The following is a 12,529-nucleotide window of genomic DNA, read 5'->3' as shown; positions in this document are numbered from 1 at the left end:
GAAAATTTTTATTACATGCCATATAGACAAACTTAAGTATGAAGGAAATATTAGAATTCAAAAAATAATAACATTCTTGACACTTTTTCCTTTATTACTCATCACGGTTTGAGAACATTTTGAGTTTTGAGCAACTAACTTTCAATAGGGACGCCCTAAGGAGTATCAACTTAGACACATGATAACATATTATATATACCTATTTCTGTCTTATATTGCACGTAAAGTACGTTTACTAATTTAAATTTTATTCCATAAACAGGCAAAACTATACATATGCAATCCACCAAGGCCCAAAGGCATCAAAACTTGGTTGTGTAGCACAAATTTATTCTCTGTCCTATACAATTAATATCAAATTAGGAAAATAATTAACTTTTATTTTGATTGTCACTCTTCACCACAGTGACTGGACATGTGGCATGATTCACTACATAATTACTCACACTTCCCATAAAGGCCCTGCAAAACACAACATAAGATGAAAATTCATAATGAGATTCATTCTACTCTTCATAACGAATAAACCATGAATAACCGAAATGCAATGCATGCTTCTCAAATCCTATGCTTTAAGTAGAAAGCATGATTATTAAAAGAACGTTTGCTACTTTGCTAGTAACCTTTGGAGGGGACCAAGGCCTCTATTTCCCATGAAAAGAGCCTCTAAAGGTATTGAATCGACTGCTTGGCAAATCTTTTCACGAGGGTCACCCCAAAAGATTTTCATGAGTACCTCTACCTGCCAAGGACCAAAGTTATTAACTTATTATAGTAAAATGCACATTATCATGCATCATAATGTCTGTTAACATATTCGTTATCAAGAACTCAAATCATACTTTTTTATCCTTTGCAGCTTTTTGGGACACTTCAATTGCTTCGGGAGTGGGCTTCAGTCCATATTTCTTCATGACCTCAGCATCAGTGAACTCGTTTAGGGGTATGTAAGCTGCATACCATCAAGATTCAAGAATGAATCCTTTGGCCTATATATAATTAATTGTTTCAAGTGCAATTTAAATAGGATACTTCATACTTTAAATTCAAAAATATTATTTGTACATTAAAATTAATCATTATATTCATGTATTAATGGCTGATATTGGTGATTAATTCTAACATATACTTAATATGATAATGATTATTTATTCATTTATGAATGGGCATTATCATGCAAATAAAATAAGGTAGAAAATAATTTATTCTCTAAGTTTCTGATATTTAGCAAAGTAATTGTCAACTATAAATAACTTACGAGCTCCGGTGAGTTCCCAGAGCTGCATCTCGCCATGCTCGTAGTTAACGTCTGGGCGAATGATGAGGAGGATGATATGGTCTCCTTCTCTGGCAAAATTTTCCACCGCCCATTTGAGCGCCGCGACGCTGCACGGCGAGAAATCCATGGCCACTCCCAGTCTCCTATGATTACTACGTGGCATGCTGATCACGCGTTGCTTTCTTTTATTTCTGGTTTCAGTTGTGTTTTACACTACTGTTGGTGTTTAATTATTTATTTATGTGTGAATGTTTTACGGGGCATTATTGAATCAACTACTTGTGAGGCCAAGAGAAAAGACGACGACAATTGCGTTCACACCTCATACCATTAGTGGCTGAGGCTGATGTTAGATGAAAATTTGATATTTTGTTTATGATATGTTTTGTTAAAGAAATGGCGGCCACTCTGATAAAGTTATCAAAAACGTCTTTTTTTAAAGACGTTATATGTATCACATTACTATTGGACGAAATATTAAACTGGTCAATAAAATATTTTAAATAAACCAAAATAAAATTAGTTTATTATAATTATCATATCCGATTTGATTCGATCGGTTTACATAATCTAAACTAAATCATATTTAAATCTTTCATTAAAATGATAAATATATCCTTAATTTTTATTTTGCAAACATTTAAATTTATAAAAATATAAAATTACAATTAAGTCCTTTTTTTTTGGCAATACAATTAAGTCCTTAAAAAAAAACCCTAAACTCTTGGTAGCCCAAGCCCAAACCAAGGCAAATCCAATCTCAATGGCTCACCAATTTCTCAATCTAACCCCAAAAAAGCCCTAGCCCCAGCAATCAGCATCTCCTTCGTCTCCTTCGTCTCATCTCTCTGCTCACTATCGCGATCTCAAGCTTTCTCCCTCTCTCGTCTCGGGTCTCGCACTCAACGTTTTCGTCGCTCTCCGTGTCGCCAGTCGTCACCATCTTGCACTCAGTCGCACTCGCACGCCTTCCCTGAGCTCGTTGTCGCCGGCGGCAGAAGCACCCAGACCCGGACTGGTCGTCGTCGTCGTCGCTCCATGGCTCCTCACCGTCTCGCACTTAGTCGTGCGCCTTCTCGCGCTTGTCGTTTCCGGCGGCAAAAGTAGCCGGTCCCGAGGTTGGTAGTCGTTGTCGTCTTCATACTTTGAATCTCGCCGTCAGCTTCCTCTCCGCCCTCAGATTCCTTCGCCCAACCAGAAGCTGGTCCCCGATTTGGTGATTTTCACTAAATTCCTCTGGTCCTTTTTTTTTTCATTTTTGTTGCCCTAATTCATCACTGCACTTTGATTTGAATTTGTTGCTGAAAATATAACTGAACTAGTTTTTATTTTTGCTGAAAATCATCATTGTCGTGAATTTGTTAGTATTTATTACCACCGAACCTTGAATAATTTGTTGAGCTAGTTTCTTTGTTGCTTAAAATCATCACTAAGATGAATTTTGTATTATCATCAATGAAGCTTGAATTTGTTGCTGTCATGCTCAAATAATTACTTAGCTAAATGTTTTTATTGCTGGAAATGTGAGTTGAATATATTAGTGATTGCACCTTGAATTTGTTGTTGTCTTGCTAAATAATCACTTAGTACATGAAAATGAATGTTAAAGGGAGATCGCTGCCAGAAATTAATATTTCTCCTTTTTTCGATGATTTACTGTGTAATATCATGCTTAGAGCAGGACAGATTTGTATGGTTGTTCATTTTTTTCGATGATTTGCTATTTGTTACATGTCTTTGGTTGCTACAAACATGAGCTAAATACATATGATTCATTGGTTAAAACATTTTCTTATTTTTTCTAAGCTTCCTCTAGTCTTTACGGCGATTGTTTACACTTTTTTAGTCTATATTTGTATCCCATTGATGCCCGTCTCCCCTCGTATTTATTGTTTGCTTTTGACATGTGTTCTAAGACTGAGTTTTGACCTTCATCTTAAACAGAGATCCTGCAAATGTCTATTAATTTTTAACCTGATTGCTTATAATTCTTAGCATGATATACCTCTCAAATCTATAAGCTGCTGTTCTGTTGCACAAGGTTTGTTGTAGTTTTTTTTGTACAACTTTTCGTAGGACTTAATAGTCTTTTCTTGGTCATGTAGGACTAATACTATAATAGTCTGAGGTTCTGTAGGTAGTTCTTATCAAATTCCTTATATATAATAACACAAACTATGGTCAGTTAGATGAAAATCAAGACTTAGAACTATTTAAGTAGCTATATAGTATAGTCACTTCAAACTAATTGTTCATTGAACTGAATGTGGAATCCAATTGTTAACAATTTCTGCCTTTACCAAGTTTGAATTAATTTATGGTACCTATATGCTTGTTGAACTATCGACATCTCCAATTTTCCAGGGCCATTATGTCTGTAATAACTTACAACGGCCAGTTCAAGGAATACAACTTAAGTCTTGATGCCCACAATGATCTAACTTGATCTCTGGGACGTGAATTCAATCTTTTGACAGTGACTCTGGACAAGGATGTCATTTCATGAGTGGCAAATAGTGGATGCATGTTAGCATGATATAGTTAGAAAAACTTGAACTACCCTTGCCGCTCTTTTTCTATCTAAGAAAACAGTCTACATCTGCTGACATGACTGTCATAACATATATGGAGGAATTATCGTTGTAAATTTGTTCTATTTTTTCTCCCAAAAATGTATATTCTCATTTTTCTGAGATACAATTTGGTCGCAGCTGATGATATGTTGTATTTATGGAGTATAAAATTATCTATAATAAAAAATTTTACTGGCCTCAATTAACGAAATATGGGGATTTAACGAAATATGGCGAAAGTGCCTCCATTCAATCCGAGTATAGTTATTTTGGTTACATCTCGTGGTTAATGTTGTTAGCCTCTTGTCTAAAGCTCTAATATAAAGCTTTGAATCTTTTAATTTGTTAAATCATATAAAGGAAATTCAATTCAGTCAGTTATAAGATTTCAAGTGTGATTAAACAAAAAGGTGTACGGTGTATTGACGTTTTCTCAAGAATCGCGTTTAGAAAAAAAAGGAGCGCTTACAAAATTAGAGATCGCTTTATTTTACACGAAAGTAAAAGTGTAAAACTCAAGACTAAGATTGCTTTATTTTATACGAAAGTAAAAGTGTAAAACTCAAGACTAAAATACAACTAGTTCTCATAATAACTGGAAATTACCTGAAAATTACAGAGCGATCGCATCAGTTTTAAATATTTCTGTTGTTACCTAACTAGATGTACACTCGAACAATTCAAAAATCTAGTAGTCATTTATTTTTAAAGGAAACTTATTGATACAATGACCAATATCCGACTATACAGGAAAATTTTTATTTTAATGTAAGTATAAAGTTTTTTAAGATTAAAAAAAAATTATTGATTAATGCAATAATGAAGAATTAAAAATAAAATTATATCATATCTAACACATTAGGAAACAAAATATCGGTACAACTGTATCACAATTGTCTTCTATTCCTGCTAGAATGAAAACCACTTTAAGTGGCTCCGAATTTTTTATGGCATGACTATAACGTTTCATCACGATAAATGAAATGGCCACACACAGCTTTAGTATATTTCTTACTGACCCTCTAAGATAATTTAAATCTATACATTTATTATATATTGTCCAAAATATTGTATAACTATGTTTCAATTTAATTATGTGCCTAGCACAACTAGCAAAATTCAATTGCAACTTGAAGAGAGGATGCAAGTGAGGAGAGCAAAAAATGGGATCCATGAGGTTGATGGAAAAGACAAGAAAGCTATAGACATAGCATTGATTAGTATATATTCAGAGCAACTTAATATTACATAAGATAAATTAAATTCTATGAATCCATAGGAGATGATTTCACGTGACTTTGTTAAATTCAATTGGATCAGTTGGACTAGTTATAACATCTTTAAATTTAACATTTTATACGAAAAATATTTTAGTTTAATAATTTAAGCCAATCAAACCTTTTCATTAAACAAAAAAATTAGTCATTTTTAACATAAGAATCTTTTTTTTATCTAATGATTTTGCTAGTGTATATATCAATTTTGTGTTGTTTTACTTAAATCATGGATTTTAATTGAGATCCTTAATTACTTTTTTTTTTCTTTGAACGATGATCAATCTTTAAGAATGAAATCACATAGTTTTTATGTCAAATTTTTCTTTCCTTTTTTAATGATATCATCAATTTTAACTATATATGAAATGCAAAATATATATAACTTTTCTTTATAAAAATGACCAATATCCGACTACAAGTGAAAATTTTTATTTTAATGTAAGTATAAAATTTTTTAAGATTAAAAAAAATTATTGATTAATGCAATAATGAAGAACTAAGAATAAAATAATATAATATTTAATACATTAGGAAACAAAATATTGGTATAACTATGTAAATTACATTAATTACGAGATTTTGAAGCATGAATAAAATTTAAAATATTATTCTATTCTCAAAATTCAATCTAAAAATTATGTTTAATAACTTAATTCACTTAATTAGAGTATATTCATTAGAATTATTTTTGTAATAATAGCTAATGAAAATAAATTTATTCAGGATCAAGTTTAAAATAAAATAATAGCAATTAATGTGAATTTAATCAAGTATTAAAATAAAATAATGATAAACTATTGTTGTATTAATATAGTGGCATCCTGAATTTGATTTGTTTATAGATTTATAACTGAGTTAAGGAAGAACGATAGCCAACTCGAACTTACTTTGTTAACAGTTTGATAAGTTAAAGTGATGATGTTGATGGCAGATTTTAAACTTTAATTTGAACTTATATATTAATGTGAATTTAATATGGTATTGAAAGAAAATTAAGATTTTTTTTATGACATAAAAGATAGCCAAAGTAAGAAAAAGAGAAAACAAAAATTTCATATCTAGGATGAAGACTGGGAGACTGAGACTCAGTATCATGTTTGTTAGTTCAGAAACTAGTACTAAAATTTTAGTATCTGTTCCCAAAATTTTAAAAGTACCTCCAAAAAGTGGGGACAGGAGACTGAAATTTGGTGGGACGAAGACTGAAACTTTAATAACATTTTAATAAATTCGATGAGAAAATTCTGGTATAGAATGACACCGTAATCCTTCAAACAAAAATCGCCAAATGCTCTAGCCATTGCTAATCCAGGTGCATCATCAAAAGGTAACCACATCCTTGGAACTTCTGGTTCATCTTGCAAGGCAAATACCTTGCCCTTGCACCTTTTGATTCTTTCAGCTTTCCTGTAAAAATTCAGATAAGCTATCTCAAAGCAAAAACATAGACTGAATTGAGAAAGGATGAACAATGATGACAAAACTAAGTGATAGAATATACTAAAACTATGTAGGATGATTGGTCCCTCCTCAAGAATCACATTGACAACATCAAACTCTGAGGCTCCTGACATTAATTTAATCCATAAACTATGCATTGGAAAACTAAACTTAAGTAGAAAAAGCAGAGAACACAAGAGGCTTCAATTTTCAAAAGTGTTAACAACTAAATTTCTATGCATTTTCTTTCACAGAACAGAACATAAATCTTCATAAAATAGAATATCAAAATAAAGAGCAAGGCAACACACTTGTGATAGTGTCCAAGTTTTCTCATTCCATAGCAAGGAGGAAGAATATAAGGAACAAAAATCAATCTTTTTTAGATGGATTTGGATTGAGGATATTCAAATTCTATTATCAAAACTAATGAGGCTTGATGTAAAACACAAGAAAATATTTGCATATTTAATCTGTTATTGAAAAATTCATAGCCAACTAAGACAATAAACCTGTCATGACAATTGAAAAGTAAAAAAGAAAATAAATCAGTTTAACAATCTGTTACTGCACCTATTTCAGAAGGTATTAAATTGCCTAAAATGCTCAAACAATGATTCAAGATATAAAAAGTTCTCATGGAGTACAACCAAACATTAAATTACTACTGGTTTTTCTTTGATACACAGTCTAGCAGTCTCCATCATATATCAACCTCAATGCACTACTGCATCCCATTGAACTTCGGATATTGTCCTTGTTGTACAACCTGTTCTCCACAGCACAAACAAATTTGAGAGAAAAAGAAAGGAATTCAGCGAATCATAATGGATATCAAATAGTTTAAAATTTACTAATCACTAAGTTATAACAATGCAATAATTCATCTCTTATTATTGATACCTGTAATAGCCACTGATTACTTCCATATCGTGGGATGGGAGCCCCATGGCTATTAATCAATTCTGAGTCACCTAGCCCAAACCTTAACTGCACAGATGTATTTACTTCTGTATTTGGCACTGCTGATGTATCTTGAGAAGTCATAGGGTCCTTGAGAAGCTCCTAAGAAAAAATGATACATGCAGTCAAAATTTCTATCAAGTATAACTACAGCATAGAATTTACCAATTTATTTTAGTTCGTGTAACCACTATTGTAATATTGTATCTTACTAACCTCTTCTGTACCGAAGCTAACTTGCGTCCCTTGAGAAACCATAGGATCTTTGGGAAGCTCCTGTGACAAAAGAAGGCATAAACTCAAACTTGCTATCAAGTATAACTACAACATAGAATTTAACAGGTTATTTTAATTCAAGTAAAGCATAATGCCATTTTGAATTTGACTAACCTCTTCTGCACCAAAGCTAGCCTATGTGCCACCACCAATCTTATCACCCAAATTGTCACCCTCATTCTTCACAGGACAATTCTTCTTTACATGACCAGCATTGTTGCATTTAGTGCACCTCCGTTTTCCTCTCTCTTTTTTTCCCTTTGGTGCACCTTTTGTCTTGACAACTGAAGGGTCACCAACAAAGTTTGGCATGGGAGAATCTCTTCTTCCTCTTTTCAAGCACGACTTTTGCTCTAGTATTTTGGTCAAACGAGAGACTTCATTCATAGTATCATGGAAAGAAGAACCATCTTAAGCTCCTAAGAATACCATCCACGTAGCTGCCACTGACAATGCGCCATAGCGCATTAAAAATTCTCTTTCTCCATCTTGCACAGTGCTTCCAGCTGAACTTTCGTCCAGATACTTTTTGGAATCCTTGGACCATCTTCTCAAAAGAAGACTTTCTGGCAACTTCTGTAAACCTACCCTTTTCATGGCACAAAACATGTGGCTACAAGAAATTCCTTCACTACTCCACCTACTACATTCACACTCCATATTCTCGGTGTTGCGCTCATAAAGTACGGTGTATATATGTTGCCTTCTGTCATACTCCTTAACTTTTAAAACAACAGTAGTTGATATATTTTCCTCATTTATAACATCTAATGCAACCACTCCTTCAATCTCTGTTTTTACTTTGCCAAACATCTCCCGTTTGTAAAAATTTGCAGCACAAAGCTCCAATGCAGCTAAGCGAGTTGTTAACACAGGCTCTCCGTACACCGTCTTAAATTGAGAAACTAATTCGTTGTGTCTATAATCCCTAAGAGCATGTTCAAGATTCTGGACTAGCTCTAAAAGACTTTGACAAATGCCAATAAACCTCTTGATGAAGTTGTTTATCCCTTCACACCTTGATGTTGTTCTAAATCTAGCACAGAATTTATCTCGCAAGTAGGTGCTTGCCCAGCTTTTCCTCTTTTGATACTCATTTAGTACCCATTCATTTTCCTCCAACCCATATTTTTTTTTATCATATTCTCCCAATATTCTTCAAATTCATTCGGATGCCATGGAGCATACAAACATCTTCTGAAGTCGTCGGAAAAACCTTTGATTTTTATGTTTGCCGTTACATTTTTCTGAATGTGCCAACCACATAATCGGTGAGTTGCATTTGGGAAGATTTCTTGAATTGCTGCCTTCATTGCCTCATCACCATCTGTGACCACAACACTAGGAGACTTGTTCAGCATGACATCTAGAAAGTTTTGCAACAACCACGTATATGTTTCCGTTTGTTCGTTGTCTATCAAGGCAAAGTCAAATATGCATGTTTGACGGTGATGGTTACAACCCGAGAAGATAACCAACAGTCTTCTGTACTTATTTTTCCGATAGGTTGTATCAAATGCAAGCACATCTCCAATGCACTGATAATCCGCCCTACAAATGCCATTTGCCTAAAATAGATTCGCCAGCCTACTTTCATCAGTAGCACTGTACCTTGCCATGGCCATGGGGTCAACATCGGCTTTTCCAAGTAGATAGCTAATTGTTGCATTAGAATCCCCACCAATGAGCTTTGCACGACGAGTTATTTCAATGTGGTTATCCAGATCCTTCTTTGTGAACCCGACATTAGCATAACCCCCGGCTTGGCCTACCATTAGTCCCATTATCTTAGCGCTTGGAAGACCATTATCGTGCATGGTGTTTGCCTGAGCTTTTTGAGCCTCATTCATCCCATGGTGGTTTGGAATTAGGTGTACCAAGCATTGGGGGACAAGATCGTGGTTGTGCTTCTCAACTAATTTTTTAACTCTCCAAGCTGAAGTTTTGGTGTCAAAGTACATCGCAAGCATGGCTTCACAACCCGTACAAGTCAGCACTTTATGCTCCCTCTTCCTGTTCAAATTAGAGATGTATTTATCGGCTCTCTTTCCTTCCTTGTTGCAAAAAAATCACCTTCTGCGTTGTGTTCCATCTTTTCCACGCGCTGTATCACCCTTGTGAACTCCGAACCTGACACACCTTGCATAACGCACATACAAGTGATAAGCTGCATCCGATGTTTCAAATGTCTGGTTTATAATATCATCGGCCGTCACAACAACACACTTGCTACTGCTGCCACCGCAATCACAAGTGCAATTTACATTCTCTTCCACACCGGTCATCAAGCAATCTTCAACGTTCTCTTCTGAATTGAGTGGTTCTGAATCAACATCCATTACACCCAGACTCGTTTTCTTTCTAATTCTATATATGTAAAAAAGTAAAAATTTTACCCCCTAAACAAGAACAGGTAGAAGTAGGAGATACACATATAATTTTCTACTTCTTCAAGACACCTTAGAATTGTATTTTGCAGACCTCAGTATATTTAATAGATTCAAATTCAACTCTAGTATTTTATCCAATATATTTCAAATAATTAGATTTAGAGCATAATCCTAATTCAGATACAAAATAAATACCGAAAAAAATGACAAGTCTAAATCAACAAAATATACTTTAAATTTAGGTTAAATTTCAACTCCGTCTAAGTTTTGCACACCCTTACCAAGTTACCAAGGTTTCTCAAACCAAACAAATGAACACTAAATTAGATGGTTGCACACTAAATTAACAAAAAAGTCAAGTTTAGGCCCTAATTTAATTGCAGAAATATCATTTCTTCAAAAGTAAACACTAACACGTCCAATGTCATTTACAGTTTCATTTAATTAAGAAAAATGAAATTGGTCAACCAAACATGGCAAGCACTTAACCCAAACATGCAAATATGAATTTAACATAAGTGAAATGTGAAATGGAGAAGGAAATGAAAGAAGGTTGACAGGAAAGCATGAAACAGCCAGCATAGACACGTTCTCTTGGGTATTGCTTGAAATTACCTATTGCTTAAAATTCGAATTTAAAATTTAGAGTTCAACAGAACTCCTACATTCTTGATCTATTTCGTCCGAACAAATGATCATTTGTGCTATATATATATAAAAGGAAATGAGATTTTTTTTATTATCTTCTTCGTTTTTATTTATATTTGTTGGTTTCTTTCTTGACTCATCTATCTACCCTTTTGAGTTCTAAGGTATGTGTAACTGTGTCCACAACAATGTTATACACTATACTTATTTTTTCAGTTTCTGATCAGACACGCAGGTCAATGCTTAATTGTTATTGTTAATGGATAATCTTAAGAGTAATTGTAAAGCTTTAAATGATAATAAACTTTTCCATCAACGTATAATTTTTGTTAGCACACAATGCAATTGAGCTTCACCCTTGATATTATTAATTTATTTTTTGGTTTCAAGGAACCTAAATAAACCCTTTTATTAGTATAACTTTCTTTTTCTCTGTACATATGTACACGCTCAGAAGCTATTCATATTCATACTTCATTTATACACTGCTTTTGACAGAGAATTGAAGGATGGCAAAAAAACAAAAGGGTCCTGCAATAGGGATCGATCTTGGAACTTTATTGTTAAAGCTTAAGACAGTAATAAAGCAAGAATTTTATCTTCTATGGAAACGTCCTAATAGCATTGAACTTGCAGGGAGTCGCTAACCGTGGTTGCTCAATCCGTGTGGGAAGAGACACAGAAAAGAATGGCAAAGGTAAGTTTCCAGTAAAATTGCAGTAGGTTGAGTTGAAGGAATTGTAACATTAGACTACCTATTCCTTCTTTAGAATATTTGCTTTGCTAAATGCTAATGTATCAACTTGAATTTACTAATGCTAATGCCACATATACTGCTATGAAAAAATGCTATGCATCCCTTGTTTATTTGCCCAAAATCACCCCGTTAAGTAGGTAGTCTATAAAAATATAAAATCCTAAATTTTTGTTGCATCTTTCTAGCACTTTAAATTCGGACAAGAACTCTAGCTATGTAACATTGTTTTTCTGGTATTACTTTTCTCAATTGAATTTTACTTCATTTCCTTTTCCGTTCCAATTTTACCTCTGCAATTATATTTTTTTATATTACTGTTTCCCTTTCATCACTACTTCTTATTTCAAAATCAATTTCAATTTTAGTTACCAGTTTTTTGCATAACCCATTTAATTCCGTTTGATCCCAATTATACAATTATTAATAAAATAGTAAAAAATCTCAATTTTGGCTTCAATCATTCTTACAGTTCATCTTTTTATGAATACCAATGTGCCCATATTGGTGATCTTCACTCAATGTGATTATTTTTTACAAAAAAATCAAACACAGCAACCAAATACAAAACAGACGAAGAGGAAAATTTGTTGAAAACTCACCAGATTGGGACCAGGTTGTGCGAAGGAGGCCGAGGAGTTGCTGAAAGCGAGGAGGAAGTCGGGGACTTGCTGCTTCTGTCTCGGCGTCGACGGGCGCAATGACGGCGCGAGATTGACTACGAGGCAGTGACAAGACACGGAGCGGCGACGACGTCCAGGTCCGGGAGCTGCTGCTACTGCCGCCAGTGACGACGACGGCAAGGAAGGCACGCGAGATCGGAGCCGGGAGAGACCGACGACGAGCTTGTCGGATGATGCTGATAGAAGGAGAAAAATTGGGTCAATGAGATATGAGAGATGAGAGGGCTTCTGTAAAAGTGACGTTGA

General features: G+C 34.1%; 2 protein-coding genes and 2 long non-coding RNA genes across 5 annotated transcripts; all 4 read right to left on the bottom strand.

Moving 5' to 3' along the window:
- LOC107637615 (universal stress protein PHOS32) lies at nucleotides 1-1,644 on the bottom strand. 2 transcript variants are annotated; one of them, XR_002360171.1, is made up of 5 exons: nucleotides 1,259-1,644; nucleotides 843-952; nucleotides 624-742; nucleotides 270-462; nucleotides 1-199 (listed from the first exon to the last, which is right to left on the bottom strand). XR_002360171.1 is itself a non-coding variant. In XM_021120147.1 (4 exons), exons 1-4 carry the CDS (start codon nucleotides 1,440-1,442, stop codon nucleotides 372-374), a joined length of 504 nt encoding a protein of 167 aa, XP_020975806.1. In that variant the 5' UTR covers nucleotides 1,443-1,644; the 3' UTR covers nucleotides 247-371. The 2 variants fall into 2 exon arrangements, 1 of the variants encoding a protein (XP_020975806.1); XM_021120147.1 differs by lacking the exon at nucleotides 1-199 and having other exon boundaries at nucleotides 247-462.
- On the bottom strand, nucleotides 7,243-7,788 carry LOC110270937. The gene is made up of 3 exons (XR_002360732.1): nucleotides 7,749-7,788; nucleotides 7,473-7,634; nucleotides 7,243-7,338 (listed from the first exon to the last, which is right to left on the bottom strand). It is a non-coding gene; the product is annotated as an uncharacterized LOC110270937 (long non-coding RNA).
- On the bottom strand, nucleotides 8,220-8,935 carry LOC107636122 (protein FAR1-RELATED SEQUENCE 9-like). The gene is made up of 2 exons (XM_021122355.1): nucleotides 8,913-8,935; nucleotides 8,220-8,844 (listed from the first exon to the last, which is right to left on the bottom strand). The coding sequence occupies exons 1-2, from the start codon at nucleotides 8,933-8,935 to the stop codon at nucleotides 8,220-8,222; spliced, it is 648 nt and encodes a 215-aa protein (XP_020978014.1).
- On the bottom strand, nucleotides 9,031-12,529 carry LOC110270936. The gene is made up of 2 exons (XR_002360731.1): nucleotides 12,203-12,529; nucleotides 9,031-10,175 (listed from the first exon to the last, which is right to left on the bottom strand). It is a non-coding gene; the product is annotated as an uncharacterized LOC110270936 (long non-coding RNA).

The sequence above is a fragment of the Arachis ipaensis genome, chromosome B04 (genome assembly GCF_000816755.2).
Source record: "Arachis ipaensis cultivar K30076 chromosome B04, Araip1.1, whole genome shotgun sequence".
Lineage (NCBI taxonomy): Eukaryota > Viridiplantae > Streptophyta > Magnoliopsida > Fabales > Fabaceae > Arachis > Arachis ipaensis.
The sequence above is the reverse complement of the archived record's forward strand: the minus strand, read 5'-3'. Positions and strand labels throughout refer to the sequence as shown.